This window comes from Symphalangus syndactylus, chromosome 19 (genome assembly GCF_028878055.3).
Source record: "Symphalangus syndactylus isolate Jambi chromosome 19, NHGRI_mSymSyn1-v2.1_pri, whole genome shotgun sequence".
Classification (NCBI taxonomy): domain Eukaryota; kingdom Metazoa; phylum Chordata; class Mammalia; order Primates; family Hylobatidae; genus Symphalangus; species Symphalangus syndactylus.
This window is the reverse complement of record NC_072434.2, coordinates 85,873,202-85,897,992: the sequence shown is the minus strand read 5'-3', so window position 1 is coordinate 85,897,992 and position 24,791 is coordinate 85,873,202. Positions and strand designations below refer to the sequence as shown.

At 36.6% G+C, this 24,791-nt stretch overlaps 1 protein-coding gene across 1 annotated transcript; it reads left to right on the top strand.

The window, feature by feature from the left end:
• Positions 1 to 1,358: 1,358 nt before the first annotated feature.
• Positions 1,359 to 24,494, top strand: FH (fumarate hydratase). Its single transcript, XM_055233701.2, has 10 exons — positions 1,359 to 1,560; positions 3,886 to 4,020; positions 7,485 to 7,595; positions 9,146 to 9,322; positions 12,461 to 12,643; positions 15,066 to 15,231; positions 16,983 to 17,186; positions 18,657 to 18,784; positions 20,656 to 20,809; positions 24,127 to 24,494. The coding sequence occupies exons 1-10, from the start codon at positions 1,429 to 1,431 to the stop codon at positions 24,267 to 24,269; spliced, it is 1,533 nt and encodes a 510-aa protein (XP_055089676.1). The 5' UTR covers positions 1,359 to 1,428; the 3' UTR covers positions 24,270 to 24,494.
• Positions 24,495 to 24,791: the final 297 nt, after the last annotated feature.

Here is a 24,791-nt window from a genome sequence, read left to right as displayed (position 1 = left end):
AATAACAATAAAGAGGGGCACTACCCAATGAAGAAAGAGATGAGCTATGAAGAAATGACAAACATATGTTCATTAAAGAATTTTGTGTGATAGCAAAGAAAAATGTTCTTTATTAAGAAACTGGATAAATAATTTATATTCATGTGATCCAATATGATTAATTTTAACTATATCTTAAAAGCATAGAGTTCATTATACAACAGTAAAACTTTAAAGTAAAATATTAAAACCATTGTTTGTATATTAGTGCACGAAGCAAAAAATATACAGAACTGAAAGGATGCATCAAAATAATGACATACACAATAATGCTACCTGCTGGGACGGTGCAGAACAAAAACAAAATGTCATTCCATTATTAGCAATGTCTTAAAGAATTTGCATTCAGTTTTCTAGTGTGTTTTGATTGTAGTTCAACTATTACAATCTCATTTGAATTTTTATATTTTAAATATGTGTCAAATTTATAAGTCACAAAATAACATAATGTTACCAAAAGGTTTGGCAAGTTTACAAGTTTAACTCATAAATTTGCTTTGCAGGTTCTAGACTTTTGATTTTAAGAACATCCGATCGCTCTCTCTTTACTGTCATCTGGTTCCAAGCAATAGAAAAGAGAAAAGATAAAACCGTGGTTCAGATGCAATTTTATATCAATTCCTGCTTTTCTGTAATCAACTATTATATTAAAACAATATGTCTTTAATTCGAAAATGTATAAATTAGCCATGCAAAAAACTGGGAGAACTATATGCAAATAATAAAAATTCCGAGGTTGCCTATAATTGTGTACATCTTCCACAATTCATTAAAAAAAAAAAGAGTTCTGAGGTTACAGGCTAAGAAGAGAAAGGAAACTAGCGATCTCAAAATGATAAGTTAAAAGAAATAAGTAAGTATCTTATTTTTCAGTTGTGGGATTATGAATAATTACTATTTCATTATCTACACTTTTCTGCACTTCCCAAAAATTCTACACAGAAGATACAATCTGGAAGAAATGAAAAAGGATTTCAGTAGCAAGAATATGTAATGAGTGATTACATGATAAATAAAATAATAAATATTTCTTTCTAGGATATTTCACCAACCAGACACGACCTGATTCACCAGCTAATACTCCCGCCTTCTAACAGCCACACGTAAAAATCAGACCGGCTCCGAGAATAACCGGAGCCTCCTTTCCCATAATTCCCTTCTTTCTAGTTTCCCATGAATCCGTGGGCCTTACACCCCACACTACTACTAGAAAGTTAACCCGCCCCCCTCATTCTTTACTGGTCATTCACTATTGGTCCCGCCCCACCTGTTGATTTGAGGCTGTTGATTGGATAAGAGCGGAGGCCGGTGGGCGGAACGGCTTCTGACAGCTGGCGTGGAGGCGTGGCCACAGCCGCCCAGAAATTTTACCCAGGCTGCCTCAGCATCATGTACCGAGCACTCCGGCTCCTCGCGCGCTCGCGTCGCCTCGTGCGGGCTCCAGCCTCAGCCTTAGCTTCGGCTCCCGGCTTGGGTGGCGCGGCTGTGCCGTCGTTTTGGCCCCCGAACGCGGCTCGAATGGTGAGCGCAGGCCGCCATCCCCCGGCCTCCCCGCGGTGACCTTCATCCCACCTGCCTGCCGGCCCGGGCTCCCGCGGCTTGGCGGGAGAGATTCCCCGGGCGTCCGGGCCGCGCCAGACTCTGGGCTCGGCGCCCGCGCCGGCGTGGCGGGCCTCCCGGCCTCGGGACGCCTCTTCTAGCGCAGGGATGGCGCCGCAGCCCTGGAGAGCGCTTGGGGAGGGACGGCGGCTGGCAGAGAGGGTCCTACTGGGCCCGCTCTCGGCGCCTCCTCAGAGCCGTCCATGGCGGGCCGAGGCCGGGGAGTTTTGGGGTAACTTCGCTGCTGCTGGCGCGCAGGCCCACAGCCCTGGAGCGCTGCCCTCAAGGACAGTGGCAGTGTGGGCGGAGGGTGCTGGGAGAGGGGCAGCTCCTGCACCGTCCTGCCCCTTAGCTGGGCCTTCCTGGCCGGACACTGGCCGCCTGCGCATCTAGTGGTTTCTGAACTGTGGTTTGTGTCGCCAAGGGGCACTGCACTGCTTTCAGGCCCTCCAGGTGGGGTAGAAGGTTCTTCGAAGATTTTACTTCTTTTGAAATTGCATGTTCAGTTTGTTAGGCTGACTATGGTTTCCCCCACAACTTTTGTAAAACTCTTCAATTCCGAATACTGCGGGCATAGTATTCTGAAGCGTGTTTGAGCAGATTGGCTAGGAGCTGAATCAGTACTTTTTATTCAGAAAGACAGCTAAGAACTTAAAGATCCAAGTTCAGGTTATGACATGCTTACGTAAGTCTTTTTGCTCTTTAGAGTGTCACCTTTAGGAATGCAGGCTTTTAAAAAGCTTTAAATACATATGTATATTGTTAGGAAACGTTTGAGAAATGATAGTTGAAGAGTTACAGTTCTGCTCTCTGGTGTAGCATGAGGTTTGCAATCTAAGAGATGTGATTTCAAATCTTACTCTGCTTCTCCTTTGAGACTTTGGGCAAGTTGTCTTTGTGCCTCGGTTTCCGTATGCAAAGTTGAAATACAGCTACTCAGCAAAACTGCACATGTGAAAATACCATGTAGTGAGTGCTCATTAAATAAATGCTCCGTCTAGGGTATTTAAAAGGGCCAGTACTTTTTCTGGACTATAAACGTGAAGATAATTTGATTGGATCACTATACCTACGATATACCACTATACTACAGAATCAGAGATATTTTGTATTCCTCGAACTCCCTGCTCGAATAATTTTAGGGCATTTTAAAACCTTTACATATTTTTAAATTTATTTATTATTTATTTAGTGTTTTGTAAAGGGAAGCAGACTGGAGAACTTCTGAATCTATCCTGTTGATGCAAATGTCAAAAAATAGCACTACTTTGCTCTTAGAATTGTAATGTTAGCTAAAATCAGATGGAAGTAGTTTTTGTTTTTTCTAGTTCTGGTATTTTTTGCCCTCTAACCATTCTCAGGTCCAAAATCTCTGTTGGTTTTGTTAAAAGTTCTTCCTGTTGCTAATGTTGAGAATTTCACATAACCCTTGATGCCCTAAGGTACCTTTTATTTAAAAGAACACATACAAATTCATTCAATAGAAAGATACTGTTTATTGAGTGCCTTCCGCTTATCAGGCCCTGTAAATAGACCGTCCCTATGGGGATAGGGTTTTACAGACAGTGTTTTATTCTTGTCTTTAGGGGAGATTAAATAAGCAAAGCAGTTAAATAAGCAAATAAATCACACATGAGTAATTAGTGTGATCATTGTTTATTAAAAATGCATTAAAAAGTGCATTGAGAATGAGAATATTTAACAGGCAGACCAGCTGTGATACTGACTTGGTAGCATGATGACATATATATAAATAGTGTTTATATATATGAATAATGTTTATGCATTTTTTATATAAATGAATATACATATGTAATATATATGAGTAATGTTTATATATAAATAATGTTTATAAATTTCAAATCATCGTTCTTAGACCATTTTCAAAAGTTCCCAGTAAAATAAGCATTAAACTAAGTACATTGAACTGGCCAAATCTTGACCAATAATAAGCATACTCTTGAAATGGAAAAGATTACTATTTGTATTTCAAAGTCTTTATGTTTATCACCACCATAGTATATTAGTTCTACAATCTGTCTTTAACTCCTGCATTAATAAGTTTGTGTGACAAAGAGCTCTCAAGAAAAGACCTGAAAGTGAGGAAGAGAATGAGAATCCAAATAGTATTTTTTTGTCTTTGTGATACTTATTCAGGGTTCTTTCTCTTTAACAGCTGATAAGATGCAATTACTTTTGATCCTGGGTTTCTTTTCAACTTGTAACAGTGTTGTATCTTGTCTTTAGGCAAGCCAAAATTCCTTCCGGATAGAATATGATACCTTTGGTGAACTAAAGGTGCCAAATGATAAGTATTATGGCGCCCAGACCGTGAGATCTACGATGAACTTTAAGATTGGAGGTGTGACAGAACGCATGCCAGTAAGTGGCATTTGTGGAAATGTTGGCTTATTTTGGATGAAGTAGGCTGTATTCATGAGTCACTTTATAAATAAATATTTTTCAGAGTTAAAATGTAAAGTTATTAGAAAATATGGCTTCATGAGTAATAAGAGGTTCTCTTTCACTAAAATGTTAAAGAACTTTTTGAAGTTTTACCATGCTATTATTTTGAGCCATCACTTTGAATATTTTGGATTTTTTAAAAATTTAAGGCCGGGCATGGTGGCTTATGCCTGTAATCCCAGCACTTGTGGAGGCTGAGGTGGGCAGATCACGAGGTCAAGAGATCAAGACCATCCTGGCCAACATGGTGAAACTCTGTCTCTACTAAAAATACAAAAATTAGCTGGGCACGGTGGCGCGCACCTGTAGTCCCAGTTACTCGGGAGGCTGAGACAGGAGAATGGCTTGAACCCGGGAGGCAGAGGTTGCAGTGAGCTGAGATCGCACCACTGCACTCCAGCTTGGCGACAGAGTGAGACTCCGTCTCAAAAAAAAAAAAAAAAATTAATTTAATTTTAAGTTCCGGGATACACATGCAGGATATGCAGGTTTGTTGCACAGGTAAATGTGTGCCGTGGTGGTTTGCTGCACCTCTCAACCCATCACCTAGATATTAAAACCCCACGTTAGCTATTTATTCTGCTGCTCCCCCTTCCCCCACAGGCCCCTGTGTGCTTTGTTCCCCTCCTTGTGTCCATGTGTTCTCATTGTTCAGCTCCCACTTACAAGTGAGAACATGCGGGTTTGGTTTTCTGTTCCTCTGTTAGTTTGCTGAGGGTCACAGCTTCTAGCTCCATCCATATCTCTGCAAAGGACATGATCTCATTCTTTTTTATGGCTGCATAGAGTTCCATGGTGGATATGTACAACTTTATCCTTTATTGATGGACGTTTGGGTTGATTTCATGTCTTTGCTATTGTGAATAGTTATTTTGGATTTTTATTTGACAGAACTAAATGATTGTCTTCTCATTCTTGCTGAGTATTTACAGATTTTTACTACGATTTTACAGTTTGTAAACATTTTTATTTCAATATTCATTTTTTTCCCCCACTAATTTAAAACTGAGATTTTTTAAAATTACACTTTGTAGTTTGGTTTCAGTTTCCTAGAAAGTGTATAGTACACAAACACATCAAAGTATTACTCTTAACCATGTCTGACATATAATAGATAATATATAAGTATTTATTCAATTCCATATGAATGATTAAATGATGAGAAAACTTTCTACCACATTCAATTAAATTTAAGATGCTATCAATTAGAAGATGCACCAATAGGCACCACTAAAAAAGAAAAATGCTACTAATTAAGGTTGTGACTTACCATTGAATACAAGATACATCTTGATTTCAGAGATGTTAAAGTGTGAAAAGAATTGAGAAATGCATAACATATTCTACGGGAGCCCAACCGGAGTATGAAAAATAGTCAATGCAGGATAGGCTAGTAAGCCTAGAAGTAGCCAGGCTTCATCCGGTGAGATATTGTTTAACACTTATCTTATAAATATGCTTTTATTTTCAATAATGTTAAGTCATTCCTAAGCCTTCAGACTGCCTCGTGACAGGTATATAGAACTTTACAACAGGCAGCTGAATCTTTGATGAGAATATCTTTGTCATTGCCATCTACAGCCTTCTTGGCGGTGAGGTAAACATAGTTTGACTACGTGGTTGGGTGAAAAAGGGTAGTGACCAATCCTAAAATAATCTCATATTATTCAACTCCAGAGACTAAGATGGAGGTCAGCCCCAGCCAGTGTTGGTGGGAGTGAGCATGGCTGCCGTTTTCATTGATCTGTGTCACCAGCATGTTTTGTGGTTCTGGTGGTGCATGGTTCCTGCTGCTGCTGCTCCAGAGACAGCACAGCCATTGGGATTGCACACCTGTGAAAGGCAGACACCTGGGGTCTCGATTTTGTCATACTTCCTGAACTTTATTACGTGTAAAACAGTCTGTATGTACTCTAAACTGAGTAGTATGATTAAACTCAACCCTTTTTACTTGAGGTCCAGAGGAAAACAAAGCTAAAAAAGATTATGAACATCTAATGTGAATAAATTAAGAATAAAGTGACCTGTCTTTTCTCTCTAGTGATACATTTTGCCATTTTATGGTGTTTGTTGAACCTCTTTCTGCTGTGAATGACCCTTTTTTATTTTTATGGTCCATAAACACTGGGGGTCATTCACTCCATTCAGATGGCCAACGTTGATTGGCATTGACCTTTGCCCCTGGTAGTGGTTCAGCCCACTACTGCAGTGTTTGTTACTGTGGGGATTTAAATTCCCATTTGTTTTCATGTTTAAAGTTTTTAAGTTTCTAATCCTGTGTGCCATCTGTCGCCATTTTGTTTGAGTAAAACATTTCTAATGTTTTAATTTTAGTTACTTAAAATTGAAATTTAAAATTTTCTCGTTTTCCTTTTCTATTTACCCCTCAGCTTATACTTCCTGTGGTCAAAGTTTATGTTTTTAATGTGTCTTATTTCTTACTTTTCTTTGTTTTTTCTACTTTGATTCCAGAGATAACAGGTTCTCTTTTATATATTCATCATTCTCTTCCTTTCTTCCCTTTCTCCCTTCTGCTCTTTCCCCATTCAAACCTGGTGTGGGATCTATACAGCAATCTATATTATTAATTTTGACAAGAACTCACAATTCACTTGTCTTACAAAAAACTAGGTTTTCATTTCAGTTTATCCTTTTCAAGCGTGGTGAGGTGATTTGGGATAGACAATGAAAAGATCTGCACTAATGGGGTTTTATATATATCGGAAGCTGTCACCTTTAGGTCTGGAGAATCTTGGGTTTAAAAAAATAATTCTTCTGAGAGAAATGTCCAGGGAGTTACTGAGTATTAAGGCTTTACTAGCTAAGTAGAATAGATTGCTTTTTGGCCTTGGGGTGAAATGATAACCCAGTCAGTAACTGGTAGTCTCATACTGATTGGCAGTTAAATATATCCCTTATTTATTTATTTTTTTAAGAGGGGAAGGAAACAATTATAATGTAATGTGGGATCCAGTGAGAGAAAATAATGGCTCTTGCTGGTGAAAAGATTGACTACTATTTGTTTTTATTTATAGTATCTGAAATAAACACATATAATTTATTGTGTGTATTTGTGCATAGGATTGTATACGTGTGAATATGTGTGTATATGTATATGTATGTGGGAGACATACATATATATGAAGAGTCAATGTATTTGTTTTTATTTGGTTCCTTAAACAAATAGATCCATGATAATGTTGATTCTTGGTTCATGAATTCCTGTCTATAATCTTTCTCTATAACCTAAACGTTTTAGAGCTATAATGTTACCATTTTATTGTTATTGTTTTATGTATAGCTTTTGCATCTGCCAAAATAATAAATTTCCATGCTTAAGTAAAATTGCAAATTTGAAATATTTTTCTGATTAATTTTAGACCCCAGTTATTAAAGCTTTTGGCATCTTGAAGCGAGCGGCCGCTGAAGTAAACCAGGATTATGGTCTTGATCCAAAGATTGCTAATGCAATAATGAAGGCAGCAGATGAGGTAGGAGGTGATAAGTGTGTTTACTTAATAACATCAGACCCATGCCATACTCTGGATGATGATATGCTCTGGCAGAAGGAAAGGCGAACTGTGAATTCTTGAATTAATGAATTTCAGGGGAGGGTGGTAGCATGATTTTTAGTGATGATATTAATATGGTGCTTAAAATGTTACATTGTGACAAAATTTCTGGATGATTTCATACCTTTTGTTTTTAAGCCTTTTGACTTTCCTTAATTTGTATAGTTTTAAGAAATTTTTTTGAAAAGATATTGTTTGAACTTTACTTGATTTTTTATTTTATATATAAATCTTTTTAAAACCAGTTGATTATTTGATAATGCATATTGAGAATGTAATTTTACTAATGTGCTAATAACATTGTCTTAAAGAAGCAGTCAGAGGTAACAACTGTATATATAGTATTGTTAATTACAGCACTATTTATAATAATGAAAACAAATTAGACAATTGCGTAACTATAATAGCTACTTATATACTTTATATTTATATGGTAAATTATAGAAAATTCCTTTTTTGAAGATTGGCATGAACAAAGCCTAGCCTATGAGAAATAGGGAGGAAAGTTTGCAAAAATATATGTATTTTACGATCCTAATTTTGTTTAGGAAAAAATGAACAGAAAATGTGTGTTTCTCATACACACACACACACACACACACACACACAGACCCCTCATTGCATGAGATAGAGACTAGGGATGCCAACATGCTAATAGTCATAATTACTGAGCAGTAGAACTATAGTGACTGTTTTACTTTTCTCAGTTCTCAAAATTTTCTACACTAATCACATATTTTTATATAACTAGAAAAAAGTTTTATTTTAAAGTGGACCAGTTGTTCAAGGTAATAAATTTCTCAAGCGCATTCTGATTTTTTAAGCTAAAATCATTGCAGAAGATTGTTAACCACCCACATTTTACAAAGCACACCATCCAAAAACTAACACATAAGCTGAAAGTATAAAAATACAACAAAAATAGGGGCAAATCTGGGCAGTGTTTATTTCTACATTTGGTGATTACTGCTCAATGGACATCTGTGCAATGAAGTAGCTATTAGTGAACTCACATTTTCAAGTCACTAGCTCATTATCATGCTGACTCTGGCAATAACATCTGTTGGATATTCCTGCTGAGCACCAGCAACAAATATATCTAAAGACTAAACGTATTTGCCAGCCCTAACAGGTGGCCCTATATTAGAGGAGGCAGTTAGAGAAAAATAAGAAAGATAGTTTTGATTCCCTTTTTATTTGAAACCAGTGAATTGTCATACCATTCACTATAGATAATATTTCACTTTTTAAAGTATCTGTCGTTGGAGCAAGTGATGCTTCAGAAGCTTAGATATGTGGGTCAACTGTATGCAAACTCTGTGGCATAATCAGCAGGTCATTTAGCATATGAAAACAATGAACGTATTTAAAATAGTTTTATAAATGGAACTTAATTTTGGTTGATTAAAATAGTGGAATGAATATTATTTCCTTTTTTAAAATACTCATTTTTAACATTTTTTCTGCAGGTAGCTGAAGGTAAATTAAATGATCATTTTCCTCTCGTGGTATGGCAGACTGGATCAGGAACTCAGACAAATATGAATGTAAATGAAGTCATTAGCAATAGAGCAATTGAAATGTTAGGAGGTGAACTTGGCAGCAAGATACCTGTGCATCCCAATGATCATGTTAATAAAAGCCAGGTCAGTATGTGAGCTTTGCTTTTTTTTTGTTATAAATTGAAAAGCATACCTGAGATTTTCCTTGTAAAACGAGCATTTACTTTTTGACGAGAAGAGTTCATTATTTAATGGATAAGGCTTCTGATGGTTCTTATTTCTTTAAGGAATCTTGGCTTTATGTTTCAATCCTTATAAAAATTACTTTTAGGACACTTGAATTTAGTATATGTATTTTTTATTGTTTAAAACTCTATTTTGAAATAATTTCAGATTTATAAGAGAATTGCAAAGATAGTTCAGATAGTTTCTATATCCCTTCACTTAGCTTCCCTTAATGTTAACATCTTACGTAACCATGGTACATTTATGAAAACTAAGAAATTAACATAGATACAGTACTATTAGCTAAGCAACAGACTTAAAAAAAAAATTGAGGCTTTCCTCAGTTTTTCCACTCAAGTTCTTTTTCAGGATCCAATCAATGCTATACATTACATTTAGTCACATGTCCCGTTAGTTTCTTCCAATCTGTGACACTTTCTTGGTCTTTTGCGATTGTCTCAGTCCTTTAGGGCTGCAGTAACAAAATACAATAGACTGAGTGGCTTATAAACAATAGAAGTTAATTTGTCACAGTTCTGGCAGCTAGAAGTCTGAGGTCAGGCCACTGGCCAATTCATTGGCTTGGTGGGGGCCCACTTTTTGGTTTGTAGATGGCCATCTTTTCTGTGTCTTCACATGGTGGAAGGGACAAGGGAGCCCTCTGGGATCTCTTCATAAGGGCACTAATTCCGTTCATGAGAGCTTTGCCCTATGAACTAATCACCTTGCAAAGGCTCCATCTCCTAATACTATTACCCTAGGGGTTAGCATTTCACATAGTAGTGACCTTGACACTTTGAAAGCAGTGGTCAGGTATTTTGTAGACTGTCCCTCAATTCTGGTGTGTCTGATGTTTTCTCATTAGACTGAGACTTTTGAATTTTTGAGAAAACTGTCACAGAAATAAAGGGCCCTTCTGATTGCATCATATCAGGGGTTCATGATAGCAACATGACTTTTGCTGGTGATGTTAACCTTAATCACTTGGTTAAGCTGGTGCTTGCCAGGTTTCTCCATGGTAAAATTATAATTTTTCCTCTTCTATACTCTGTTCATTAGAAATAGGTCCCTGAACCCTGCCTGCATTCCAGGCACTGTATTTCAGTTTCTAGAGGGAGGAGTATCAAAAAGTTTTTGGGCTTACATTAAAATCACTGTAATAATTAATAGTGCTACCTTGAGACTACACAAACATCTTCTTTTTCCTTAAACTTTTTCCCACTATTTTTAGCATTCATCAGGGAATCTTGTCTAAAGCAATTACTTCCGTGGTGTTTTAATAGTGATTTTCAGTTTTCTTTATTCGTTCTACATTTGTTAGTTGAATTTTTCTGCAAGGAAGATTTGTTCTCTCTGTCCCATTTATTTATTTATTCAGTTATTTGTGTATATCAGCATGGATTCATGGTTATTTATTTTATTCTTCAGGTTATAATCCCATACTTTTGTTTATATTGTTGCTTAAATTCTTTCAGCTCTGGGAACCCAATGCATTTGGCTCTTGTGTCCTTTTAGGCATGCCACCATCCTTTTACTTTTCTTAAGTGTGTTCTTTCTGGTACTTTAAGATGCTCCAAGCTCATTGTCTTGTATTGTTTCTGCCCCAGCCCTAGAAACAGCCATTTTTCAAGGAACTGTTGGAGAATTTTTATTGGAAAATGATATTTAGAAACTGAGATCTGGGTGCTAGGTATAATTTAATATATTTTTAAGTAGTAAGGAAGAAGTTTTTTTCATATACATTCATTGTATAAGGGATTTTCCCAATCTAATACTTGCCTTTATGAATTTATGTTTTCTATATACTGAAGTGTGAATTCTGCCTCAGAAAGGTAGAGTTGTAGATGTAACGTGATTGGCTACATGTTGATAATTATGTAAACTATTTTAATTAAGGTGACAGGTACATAAGTGTTTATATACCATTCATCCTACTTCTTTTGTGAGTACTTTATATTTTGCATAGTAAACGTCAAAATATATAAATAATGTATCTTTTTGAATGACAGTATACTTTTATATATATCTGTGTGTGTGCACACACACGCGCGCGTGTGTGTGTGTGTTTAGAGATGGTGCTTCACTCTGTCACCCAGGCTGGAGTGCAGTAGAGTGAGCATAGCTCACTGCAGCCTCGAAATGCTGAGCTCCAGGAATCCTCATGCCTTAGCTTCCTGAGCAACTGGGACCACAGGCATACACCGCCATGCCTGGCTAACTTTTAAAATTATTTTAGAGACAGGGTATTGCTCTGTGTTGCCCAGGCTGGTCTTAAACTCCTGGCCTCAATTGATCCTCCTGCCTCAGCCTCCCAAAGTGCTGAGGTTATAGGCATGAGCCACTGCACCCAGCTTGATATTATGTTTTAAAAGTACAGGGTCAACAGTAGAGGAAAGAGCACTGAATTTATAGTACCTGGTTAGGTCTCAGGTTTGCCAGTTGCTAAATATTTTGGCATTTATACAGTCTCTTTGAGGGCTTGGCTTTCCTATTTTTAAAGTGGTAAGCTACCTCACAGAATTTTTCTAAACTTAATGAGGGCTTGGCTTTCCTATTTTTAAAGTGGTAAGCTACCTCACAGAATTTTTCTAAACTTAATAAAGAGCTGTTTATGAAAGACTGTATGCACTGTATAATTGTAAGATATTCAATTATAAGATTTTGAATATATAATTCAATAATTGATGTAATTTGATATAATAAGATATTCAACTACATTGAAGATATTACTGCTGTCTTCAAGTGTAGTTGTTAACTATACTTCTCTGTATTTTGCTGTCATTTATTAGCAGCAGATATAATACGTATTCTATATAATACATAATACATTCAGTATACTTAATGTGTATAATACAATTCTGAGTATGTGTTAGAAACCAGGATGCTGCTTATTTGATTCTATAATAACTTACCTATGACATGCCACACATAAATGTAACTGAGCTGGGTTTTGAGTAGTTAGTTGGAGAGTTTTTTAATTGAGAAGTTTAATTCAGAAGTTTGTTTTTGTTGCCTCTGATTTAACATTTTATATTTATTTTGAAAAATTTCCAACAGAGCTCAAATGATACTTTTCCCACAGCAATGCACATTGCTGCTGCAATAGAAGTTCATGAAGTACTGTTACCAGGACTCCAGAAGTTACATGATGCTCTTGATGCAAAATCCAAAGAGTTTGCGCAGATCATCAAGATTGGACGTACTCATACTCAGGATGCTGTTCCACTTACTCTTGGGCAGGTATAGGAGTTTGACTAATTTTATTCAATTTAGAGCTTAGTACAAATGGCCAGTGTGTCGTCCTTGAAATCTGACTGGCTTAAAAGGCCAAATTTGTAACCGTCAACTTCAGTGACAGAGGTTATTCTGTTCAACCAATCAGTAATTTTTATTGACATCCACTTAGAAGAAAAGCAGAGTGTACTGGCTGTAAGTCAGATTCAGTCAGACTGCTCGGGTTCAAAACTTAGCTTTGCCGTGTACAGGCTATGGGACCATAGGAAAATCATTTAGCCTTTCTGTGCCTCAGTTTTCTGAGCTACAAAATGAGGAAAATAATTTCTCTTTCATAGGATACTTGTGAAACTCTAATAAATTGATTTATGTAGAGTGCTTAGAAGCATGCCTGGCACACAGTAAGTACCCGTTAATGTTAGCTACCATCATCACCACTGTCATCGCTGTCATCTCCGTCAGTATCATCATGGTTTTTCTTTTGTCTTTCTTACCTAAATTAGTAGGTTATTTAAAATTTAATCTTAAAGTGATTAAATAAGGTAGATCTTTTTAAGATGGCTCTGGCCGCATGTGAAGGAGATACTACTCTCTTCTCCAAGATATTAGAAAGTATTTTCATGTTTCTTTATCAATGCCTTAAGGAATATCTAATAGTATACATTGTGAAGGAAATGTAAGGAAATACAGGGAATGACTTTTGTCTTAGTAAACTCACACTCCAATTGGGGTAGCTTAATTTCCTTATGGAAGGAATGAGGAAAACTCGAAATGAGTAATTGAAAAACAAATGATGGGACTAAATTGAACTCACTGGATTGAGTTGCTTCTTAAGGCTATGTCTCATTTCTCTTTGCATCATTAGTACTTAGGACCATGCATAATTTCTAAGGAGGAACAGTATGTGTGTTTTGAAACTTTTGAATGTTCCTCAAGTTTCTAATTTTAACCTTTTTTTGGTGTTGAAAACCACAATACTAAATACCATTTGGGCCATGACTCAGCCTCCTGTGTAAAATCATCATTCTTCCTGTTAAGACAGAAAATTATATTTTTCTGTTTGACTTTATCAGAAGCATTTATAGTTGCTTTTATTGGGCTTGTCTTTTGAGTTCGTGCATTGTTCCCTGTCAAAGTGTAAATGAATCTATGTCGTGTGTTTGTGTGTGTGTGTATACACACAGTCGTGTTGCTTAACAATGGGGATGTGTTCTGAAAAATGCATCCTTAGGCAATTTAATAGTTGTGTGAACATCACAAAGTATACTCACACAAACCTAGATGGTATAGCCTTCTATACACCTAGGCTATATGGCATAGCCCCTTCCTCCTAGGCTACAAATCTGTGCAGCATGTTACTGCATTGGATACGATAGGCAATCGTAACACAATAGTAAGTATTTGTGTATCTAAACATATCTAAATGTAGAAAAGGTACAGTAAAAATACGGTTTTATAATCTTAGGGTCCCACTGTTTATGTGATCTTTCGTTGGCTGAAACATCATTATGTGGTGCATGACTGTATATGAGTGAAGTTATATCAGATGCATCAGGTCTACCCATAATGAGTTATATCTTTTGAAATGTTTTCTTTAGAACAGTATGGCATCCTATCACTTACGGTTTTTTAGTGTTTTCAGGCAGGAAAAAAGGATAGATTTAGTGTAACCATGTATCTTGGCTTGCCCAGTTAACTCCCAGTTTATGCCTTTTGTTTCTGCATAACTATTAATAGAGCCCTTTCTGTGTTCAAAACATAAATTCTGTGGTTGCCTTAATTAAGGCATGTCAAAATTTGGAACCAGAGTTGACATTGGCACACTGATGCTATGATCTGACTCTACTGTTATCTCCTATTCTTTTTGGAAGGTCCCTGAATGCAAACTGTTACCTTCCTGTGCTATTCAGTGAGTCATTAGCTTCCCGAGTCTCTGTAGAATGTCTTCATATTTCCTGTAACGTTTATACACTGAAATTGTATGGAGAATATTTCTGTTTGCATTTTTTGGGGGGAGATGAGTTACTATTTTTTCTTATACCAAGTTGTCTGAGACATCCCAAAAAATAAGAAATCACTTCAGTTTCTTTAGTAGACTGCAAGTAAACCAATAATTTAGTGTAGTAAAGTTGTTCTTTTTAAAGTGTATTTCCTGTGCTGTTTTTCTTTGCTTCCTATTAAAAGACTAGATTATAATAAATAGGCTGCATGTTATCAGTGGCATTGTCGTACCTTATGGTTCTATAAACCCTCATCCTTCCCTATACTTTGCTCATCATAAGATTTGAAGTAGTATAAATAAAACTTGATTAGCTTGTAATTTAGTATTCTGAAAGGTATTTTTAAAAATTTCTATTTAATGCAGTTAGAGTCACTTGTAAGCTATTAGGAATTACTTATTCTTACCTTAATTTTCTTTTCTTTTCAGGAATTTAGTGGTTATGTTCAACAAGTAAAATATGCAATGACAAGAATAAAAGCTGCCATGCCAAGAATCTATGAGCTCGCAGCTGGAGGCACTGCTGTTGGTACAGGTTTAAATACTAGAATTGGCTTTGCAGAAAAGGTTGCTGCAAAAGTGGCTGCACTTACAGGTTAGTGATCATGTGAATTATTTCTCATTTTCATTTCTCATTATATGTGGTCTGTATATTTTCTGAGTGTTCCTGTCTTGAATTCTTGTGAATTTAAAGTTAGAAATGATATTTTTCCATCAAACATGTGTTTTGAGTCTGTTTCTGAAGTTATAATGTTAATTATTTGCCTTTTAAAAAATGTTCCATATAGGAGTTTATACAGCATGCCATTAAAATCTACCAGTGTTAGCTTTGTTTACTAGTTAGTTTTCAATTATTTTCCCTTTAAAGTTTTGAATAGCAGTTTTCAAAATAGGCAGAAAAAACTGAGTGTTGAGTAAGTTATTTGAATAGTAAATATGTTGTAGACAGACTTAATTTCTTTTTTTCCTATGTCATGCTGTGATAATTCTTTGAATTATTGACCTTTTTGAACCATGTCTTTCCTTTAGTAGAGAGAGTACTATACTTTAGATAATGATAACTATTATTAGAGCCAAGTTGTCATCTTCAGAAAACTCTTATTAAGATGTAGATGTTACCAGACGGTTAGGGTAGAGATAATTATACACTGCACATGATACCAGCTGATATGTCTTTAAACCATATTTTAATAGGAGAGAACTCTACTTTTAGGGTTTGGCAAATGTAGATTTATAAAATTTTTAACATGGGGGTTATTAACTGAGAACATCTAACTCATTTTAGCACCCTGTTTTTACAGGGGATCTTGTGGGCTCCTGGCTAGGGGAGAGGATGAAGCACAGTAAAGTGGACAAAGAAACTTTAAAAAATTGTATTAGGGGCCGGACATGGTGGCTCACACCTGTAATCCTGGCACTTTGGGAGGCCAAGGTGGGCAGATCACTTGAGGTCAGGAGTTCGAGACCAGCCTGGCCAACATGGTGAAACCCTGTCTCTAGTAAAAATTTAAAAAAATTAGCCGGGCATGGTGGTGGGCGCCTGTAACCCCAGCTACTCGGGAGAGTGAGGCAGGAGAATCGCTTGAACCCTGGAGGAGGAGGTTGCAATGAGCCAAGATCGTACCACTGCCCTCCAGCCTGGCTAACAGAGCAAGACTCTGTCTCAAAAAAAAAAAAAAAAAAAAAAAAAGTATTAGGAAAGGAGTGTGGAATAAACTAGAATGAATTCCCATATACTTTTTACTCAAGCATAGTCAGGCATCATATATGTGTGTCTACAGTAGGATTGTGTTTTTTCTTTCGGTACATTTATTGTACTTGTTATTTCATCTTTTAAATGTAGTGCCTGGCTAAGCACAGTGGAATTACACACCTGTAATTCCAGCACTTCAGGAGACCAAGGTGGGTGGATCACTTGAGCCTAGGAGTTTGAGACCAGCCTGGGCAACATGGCGAAACCCCATCTCTACTAAAAATTAAAGAATTAGCTGGGCGTGGTGGTGTGCACCTGTAGTCTTAGCTACTCTGGAGGCTGAGGTGGGAGGATTGCCTGAGCCATGGACATTGAGGCTACAGTGAGCTGTGATTGAGCCACACTGCACTCCAGCCTGGGCAATAGAGTGAGACCCTGTCTGAAAAAACTTCAAAAATGTAATACCAGATTCTTTCTGCTCCTTTAGGACTTCTTTTAAAAATGTGGACAAAATTTGAGTCTTAAGTAAACTTTTTTCTGAAGTAAAATTTTTATTTTTTCATATATTGGAACTTTCTGTTTAACTTGATAATAGTAGAAAAATGTTTAATTCAACTTGTTCACCCATATAGGATATTTTTTCTTTTCTTTAGGCTTGCCTTTTGTCACTGCTCCAAATAAATTTGAAGCTCTGGCTGCTCATGATGCTCTGGTTGAGCTCAGTGGAGCCATGAACACTACTGCCTGCAGTCTGATGAAGATAGCAAATGATATTCGATTTTTGGGTTCTGGTCCTCGGTCAGGTCTGGGAGAATTGATCTTGCCTGAAAATGAACCAGGAAGCAGTATCATGCCAGGTAATCACATAGCTAGTAAATGTTGGAGCTAGAACTTGACTAGGTCCTAGGCATTTTTAGCTATGGAACATGTCTCTTTGTTTAAAGTTATCCCAAAGCTGGATACGCAAGGCACACTGTTTCAGCATGTCTGTGGTCCTCTGATCAAGACTTCTGGGCACATCACCTAACAAGATAGGAAAAAAGAATCTTACTTAGCAGCAAGTATTTTGAATCCCACATTAGAAAATGTAGAACAGGCTGTTAAAGTGATCAGCATGGGTTGAATCAAAAGAAGTCATACCAAACTTCACTTATTTCATTTTTTGCATTGCGTTATGTGCCTGTTAGATATAGCAAGTGACACAACAGTGTATGTCCGGATTTCAGCAAGTCATTTGATAGATTCGCATGATAGTCATTGATTCCAGTGGAGAAGCCTGGGCAATGCTGGCAGATGAATGTAGCTGGGTGAACAGTGACATTTCAGAAGTGACTAATGAAGTGACTTCAGTCTAGAAGAATATATTGGTAACGAGCTGAAGGGCTCTGCCCTTCAACACTTTACTGGTGACTGAGGGTGAAGGAAGAGAATACATGCTAATCATATTAGCAGTTAACAGAGTTGAGGTAGCAATACTATGGATGACAGAACTGAGATCCATAAAGGCCATTGTAGCTTGGGCTAAAACTGACAATGTAACTTTTAATAGTGAGAAAGAAAGGCCTGACTCTAGATTTTTATAAAAATTATGGATCTGTAGAATAAGAAGAGATGAAATTTTGTTTTAAAGTCCTTCATGTTGAAAAATGACATAAGGGTTTAGTTGATTGCAAATCCAGAGTGATTGCAGAAAGAAAGAGAAATGGGGAGTCACAGATAAAGGAAATAATCCACCCAATAATCTTTCCAGTTTGTTAACTTGTACTGGTCAGAGGAATCTGGGTTGTTTGATTCAAACTTGGAGCTTGTCCAAGGAGTATGAGCAGGGTAGTGGGGTTCCAGAGACTCATGTGATAGATAGGAAAATTTTAGCTTAGCATCACCTTCCCCTAGGAAGCCTCCCAAGTGTTAGTGAATGGTCACTTTTATAAGTGTTCTGATAGCAGCATGCACTTCTCTGTATTTACCCCTTATAATTGCCAGCTCTTTCTCCCTAGCCTCCAAGTTCTGCAAGGGCGGGGCCTGCATCTTTCTTATTCACTGTTGTATATTGAGTGCCTGGTTCCATAAATATGTATAGAATGAATGAAAATCATGAAGGTGGAGAACTATATTTAATGTGTAGTTGTGGCTACTCATTAGCCTTTGAATGATTCAGTTTGTGGCTACCCATCCCGCCTTCCTTGGTTTGTTTCATTAAATTACACCGATGGTTGGGCCTTGCTTTGTTGTATATCTTACTCTATTTAATGAAATTAGATTTCTTTGTTCTCCTGATTATTTGCATAAATTCTAGTCTTACTCTGTCATTGGTGGTTTTCTTGAAGGCAAGGTGAACCCTACTCAGTGTGAAGCAATGACCATGGTTGCAGCCCAAGTCATGGGGAACCATGTTGCTGTCACTGTCGGAGGCAGCAATGGACATTTTGAGTTGAATGTTTTCAAGCCAATGATGGTAAGCTTTAAATCTGATTTTTAATGTTTTTTGACCAAAGGCTTATTATCTTGGTTTTGTATTTCATAAAGACTTCTAGTGATTCCACATTGGGTATTTGGGTGACATAAGTAGCAGTTGGAAGTCAAGCATTTATTAAGTTACCAGAATAACCCTAGATAATAGAAATTAGTTGACTTTTAACCTAAGGAATTTGATGTTTTTATAACAGCCCCAGTTTAAGAAAAATAAAACGCCTCCCTACAAGCCTGTCTCCTTCTCATGCTGCTGCTTTCTTCTTCAAATTCAGTCTTCTTGAAAGGATAACACATACTCACTTTCATTTATGCTATAGTCACCACAGCCCAGCATGGCCCCCTCCGTGCTTGAATTATTCTCCCAGTCATTGGTGACTACCTCAGTCCAGCTGGCATTGCACAGTTAGTTCTTCCCTTACTAATAGTTGATGTTGACTGTCCCTCCTTGAAACATTCTTCATCCCTGCTTTCTTGAACATTTTTTCACCAGTTCTCTTTCTGCCCCCTGTCAGACTTTCTTTCATTGTTTGGCTTTACCTTTCCACATACTTGAAAACATTGTGTCCACCTGAACTGTTCTTTTTCTTTCGTCTTTACGAAGATTGTTAGACGCATTGCGTCATTTCTCATCAGTTTCCTCAGCTTCAGATAGTGGAGCTGTTGCCATAATTTAGAGTCCTTCATTTGGGCAAAGTGTTATATAGCTAACGTATAGTAGGGGCTTACTTTCTCTTGGAATCTGTTGTAAATTCTAATTTTAATTTGATAAGAATATGCAAATGACAAATATTGAGTATATTTAATATATTCACTAAATATTTATTGAGTACCATTTTCTATCAGGCACTGTACTGGATGCATAATAGAGATAGAGCAATGAACAAGACAGATTTCTTGCCGTCGTGGAATGTGTGTTCTAGTGGTAAATAAAAACACAGGCCAGAGCAGAATTCAGACTGTTAAAATTTTGCTCTCAGGTCAGATTCAAAACAGTTAACACCAGATACCCAGCATTTATAGGTGCATAACGATAAATGCCTTGTTAATCTTTTTAAAATTTTATTTTTAATATAAAATAAAGATAATATTTGCCTTATTACAACGTCATTAGTAGCAAATTAAAACTTAGATTATGTGTCTTAGAGTCCATTGTTGGAAGTCTTGTTTTCAGACTGTGGAGTTTTAGACCAGAGGATATTAGGATGTGGATATATCTTCACAAATATTGGAAATGTTGCCAAAAAAAAAAAAAAGCCAAAACAAACTAATTGATTTTATACTGTTTTTAATATTATATGAAAAGTTATTTTACAGTGGCTGGAGTATTTGTTAAAGCATAGAAAACCTAGAAATTTGGTGATCATTAGATTTTGCCCTAACTTTACTAATTGCCTCACACTCATGTTGAACTTTCGAACCTCTGCATCTTTGCTCCTCTTCCTTCTGCGTGGAAGATTATTTTTCCTTCTCTGGCCAAGTCCTCTCCATAAAATAGGATTTCACCAGTTCCAACAACTGTAGTTAATTTTTCTTTCTCTATAGTCTCTAACACTTCAGACCTCTGTTTTAAATACTTGCTATGGGCTATTTTGTGTTTTAGTCATTTGTATTTATGTCTTTTTCACCTTTTTTAGATTTCTGTGCCTTCAAATGTTCGTGCTTTCTTTCACATTTGTTTCCTTGGTTATAGTGCCTTAAAATTTGTAGGAGTTCTATGTTTATTGAATTGTATATTTACTATCAACCAGAAAATAATATGTTATTGGACAAAAAACATGTTGCCTTAGTAATGTCTCTCTCTCTCTCTCACTTGCTCTCTCTCTCTCTGTCTCTCTCTGTCTCACTCACTCAAAGATTAAAAATGTGTTACACTCAGCCAGGCTGCTGGGGGATGCTTCAGTTTCCTTTACAGAAAACTGCGTGGTGGGAATCCAGGCCAATACAGAAAGGATCAACAAGCTGATGAATGAGTCTCTAATGTTGGTGACAGCGCTCAATCCTCATATAGGTAAGTGTTTAAGGAATAGTAATATCACTTTGAATGCAAAATTAAAAAGCTAAAACATTTTTAAGAGACAAGTGGATCAGTGTTGGAGAACAGCAAATTTCTTTTGAATATAGTATTAGTAAAATCTCAAAATATTTGAAATTGTGTGGAAAGATACTATATAACTTGTATGGTGTCATAGTTCTTTCAAAACTTGATCTATCATGCCTCATTTTATTTGAAATGTATAGAGAAGTAGTAGTTCAAACTTATTTTAATTTTAATGGAATTCAGATGCCAAATACTCTATGCAGACCATTGGGGAAGGTTATTTGTAAGACCTTCAGGGGCCGGGCGCGGTGGCTCAAGCCTGTAATCCCAGCACTTTGGGAGGCCGAGGCGGGCGGATCATGAGGTCAGGAGATCGAGACCATCCTGGCTAACACGGTGAAACCCCGTCTCTACTAAAAATACAAAAAATTAGCCAGGCGTGTTGGCGGGCGCCTGTAGTCCCAGCTACTCGGGAGGCTGAGGCAGGAGAATGGCGTGAACCCGGGAGGTGGAGCTTGCAGTGAGCCGAGATCGCGCGCCACTGCACTCCAGCATGGGGGACAGAGAAAGACTCCGTCTCAAAAAAAAAAAAAAAAAAAAAAGACTTTCAGTGGGTAATGTCACTAGGTGGCACTCCTGATTAGCAACATTGAATGAACTCATTTTTCTACCTTCCCTAGATCTCTACAATGCTTTAATTTTGTTGTTTTATTCAATTCAGAAATGGAAAGTTACAATTAAAATAAAAAGTTTATGTATTCATTGCTTATAGTGAAAGGGAGGAAGGAAAATGCAAATATTTTGTCTAAAACCATGCTATTGTATTATAAGTCTTTTTCGGAACTGTAAATATTTCATTATGTAGAATCAAACATACAGGTTTGGGTAGTAGACTGACCATAGAGATCCCCATTAAATGAACTGTTTTCACTTTTGTAGATTTTGAGGCATTATGTTGCATTATATTATGACGTGTTAAAAGCTTTTTACCCATTCTTCCTTTCTGCTAAGCAGAGGTTAATATATTTTCTGACTTTCTATTATAGAACAAGTTGTGGTTCATGTATTTGGCATAATATGGCTACTGCTTCTTCTATAATCTTGAACTTTCAAGGCAAATTTTATATTCCTAGTTTCACATCAAGCTATAATTTCAGTTTTTTTTTTTTTTTTTTGGAGACAGTCTCGCTCTGTTGCCCAGGCTGGAGTGCAGTGGCGTGATCTCGGCTCACTGCAACCTCCGCCTTCCAGGTTCAAGCGATTCTCCTGCCTCAGCCTCCCAAGTAGCTGGGACTACAGGTGTGTGCCACCACGCCCAGCTAATTTTTGTACTTTTTAGAAGAGATGAGGTTTCACCATGTTGGCTAGAATGGTCTTGATCTCTTGACCTCATGATCCACCTGCCTTGGCCTCCCAAAGTGTGGGGATTACAGGCTTGAGCCACCGCGCCCGGCCTAATTTCAGTTTTTTAAAATTAGAGCTCACTTGACTCTTTTAGGTAGCTCTGAGCCCAGTATGATATCAGTTTTTTGGTATGGCATTGAGATTGGTAATAATGGTTGATCCATTTAAAATTATGGTACATCAACTACATCTGGAAAAACACAAAGGGGAACCCAGAGGCTTGTGTGAGCAGTTTTCATCAGATCTTTACTTCAGAATATGTTGCCAAAACTTTTAAATTAGAGGTGTCTCCTAAAGTTGAATGATTGGTAAATCTTTATTGGAATCAACTTATTGTGACATAAAAAGAATTGTTAGAGGCCATATGAGAATGAGATGGGTCAACACCACCTCACTAGTTGACTTGGTGTGAACCTTACAACCCTTTGAATCATGGGTTCCCTATATTCTCATTATGTACCAGGCTGGTTGCTAATAGTGTCCTGTTGGACTTGACAACTGAAATGCTTAGACTTTAAAGCCATTATTAAGATAAAAGTACTGCATATATTTTGATCTCAAGAGTTTAACATGCGAATTCTTTCTCAAAGCATTTCTGCTTTAAGAAAGATGCCCTTTTCAGTAAATGGCATCAATAAATGCCCTTTCAGATCAGTAAATGCCCTTTTCAACATATTTAGCATTCACAAATTCAGTTAAGTAATAAAAGTAACTATGCCTATGCTTTCTTTTATAGCTGATTAATAATTGCATATGGACACATGCCATCTTGTTGATGATGTATACTGCCTCAGCAAGCTTCTTCCTTTTGGTCATATTTCTCTGATCTTGTTTTGTTTTTTGTTGTTTTTTCTCCATCATTGGTTTCATTTTCATTCCTGCTTTTTCTTCTTGACTTTATATATATATTTATATATATGTTATATATATATTTATATATGTTATAGATATATTTATATATGTTATATATATTTTTATATATGTTATATATATTTTTTATATATGTTATATATATATTTATATATGTTACATATATATTTATATATGTAACATATATATTTATATATATGTTACATATATATTTATATATGTTACATATATATTTATATATATGTTACATATATATTTATATATATGTTATATATATATGTATGTTAAGACAAGACAGCTTGCAGAACTGCCCTGCCCCCACTTTTGTTAATTTGAAAAGCAAATAACTCTGAAGTAAACACTATGCCTGTGATCTTTTGTGCAGTCTGTATTTCTGCCCAGACTCCCCATTTGTGTCCCTGTAACGTCTGGGAAGAGGCCAGGGTATAGAAGCCATTGCAGTGGAGAGCCACATAGAGAAGAGCCATTGGAAGCAGCTCTGGAGGCACCTCTCCCCAGGCCCTGCCTGCCCCTGCCTCACTGCGAGGACTTCTCCCCTCTCAGAGCCACTCACCACAGTTGCCAGATGTGCAGTGCTGTATTTTCTGCTGGACTGGAGCATTTAGCTTGTTAATGTTTCTTTAGAAATATAATTGTTTCTAGATAAACATGTTGTTTGAAAAATATACCCAGATGTATATTTTTATGTCTTGGTGCTATAATTTCTACTTTTTTCCCCTTCAAAATATCTAAGTTAGTGGAAAATTTCAACTTAGGAACAAATCTGTTAGAGAAAGTGAGGTATGTTTAAGTGTTTATTTCTTAAGAAAAGTAAATGTTCTATGTAAAAAATGATTGTTAAGATAATCACTGTTAACTATTTTTAAAAACAAAAAATGTCATTTAAGAGGCCCATATAGCATCAATATCAAGTAAACAATTATGTTACCTTTTGCTTTAGGAAACCAAATATCACTACTAACCTGTATGTCATCTTTTTATTTTTTCTTCAGGGTATGACAAGGCAGCAAAGATTGCTAAGACAGCACACAAAAATGGATCAACCTTAAAGGAAACTGCTATCAAACTTGGCTATCTCACAGCAGAGCAGTTTGACGAATGGGTAAAACCTAAGGACATGCTGGGTCCGAAGTGATTTAAATAAATTTATAATGAAAATAAACATGTATAAAATTTAAAAAAACAGACTCCCATTTCTTAAAAATGGATAAGTTTGAAAGGAAACTTCTATTGAACTTAAGTATCTCTAGCAGAGCAATTTGATCAGTATATAAAACCCTAGGATGTGCTAGGTCTAAGGTGGATTAAGCAAGTGTAAAATAAAATACATTTATAAAATAAAAAGGAAAACAGACTTAAATTTTCTCCCATGTTAATTGACTTGTATTATAGTTGAATCTATGATATTTGTGCATGTTGTCTTTGTGACTTCATAAGTTACCAATTTCTAAAGGGTTTTAATTTTGGAGGTTATTGGTGGTTTAAAAAATTGTCCGATTATATCTTATTATCTCATTCCCAAACCATGTCCTTAGCCATCTTTTATTTTCCTTTGATTTGGAGACACAGTGACCAAGCCCTTCTGAGTGGGGATGTATATGTGTGTGTGTGTGTGTGTGTGTGTGCATGCGTGTGGGTGTGTGTGATAGAATAGATT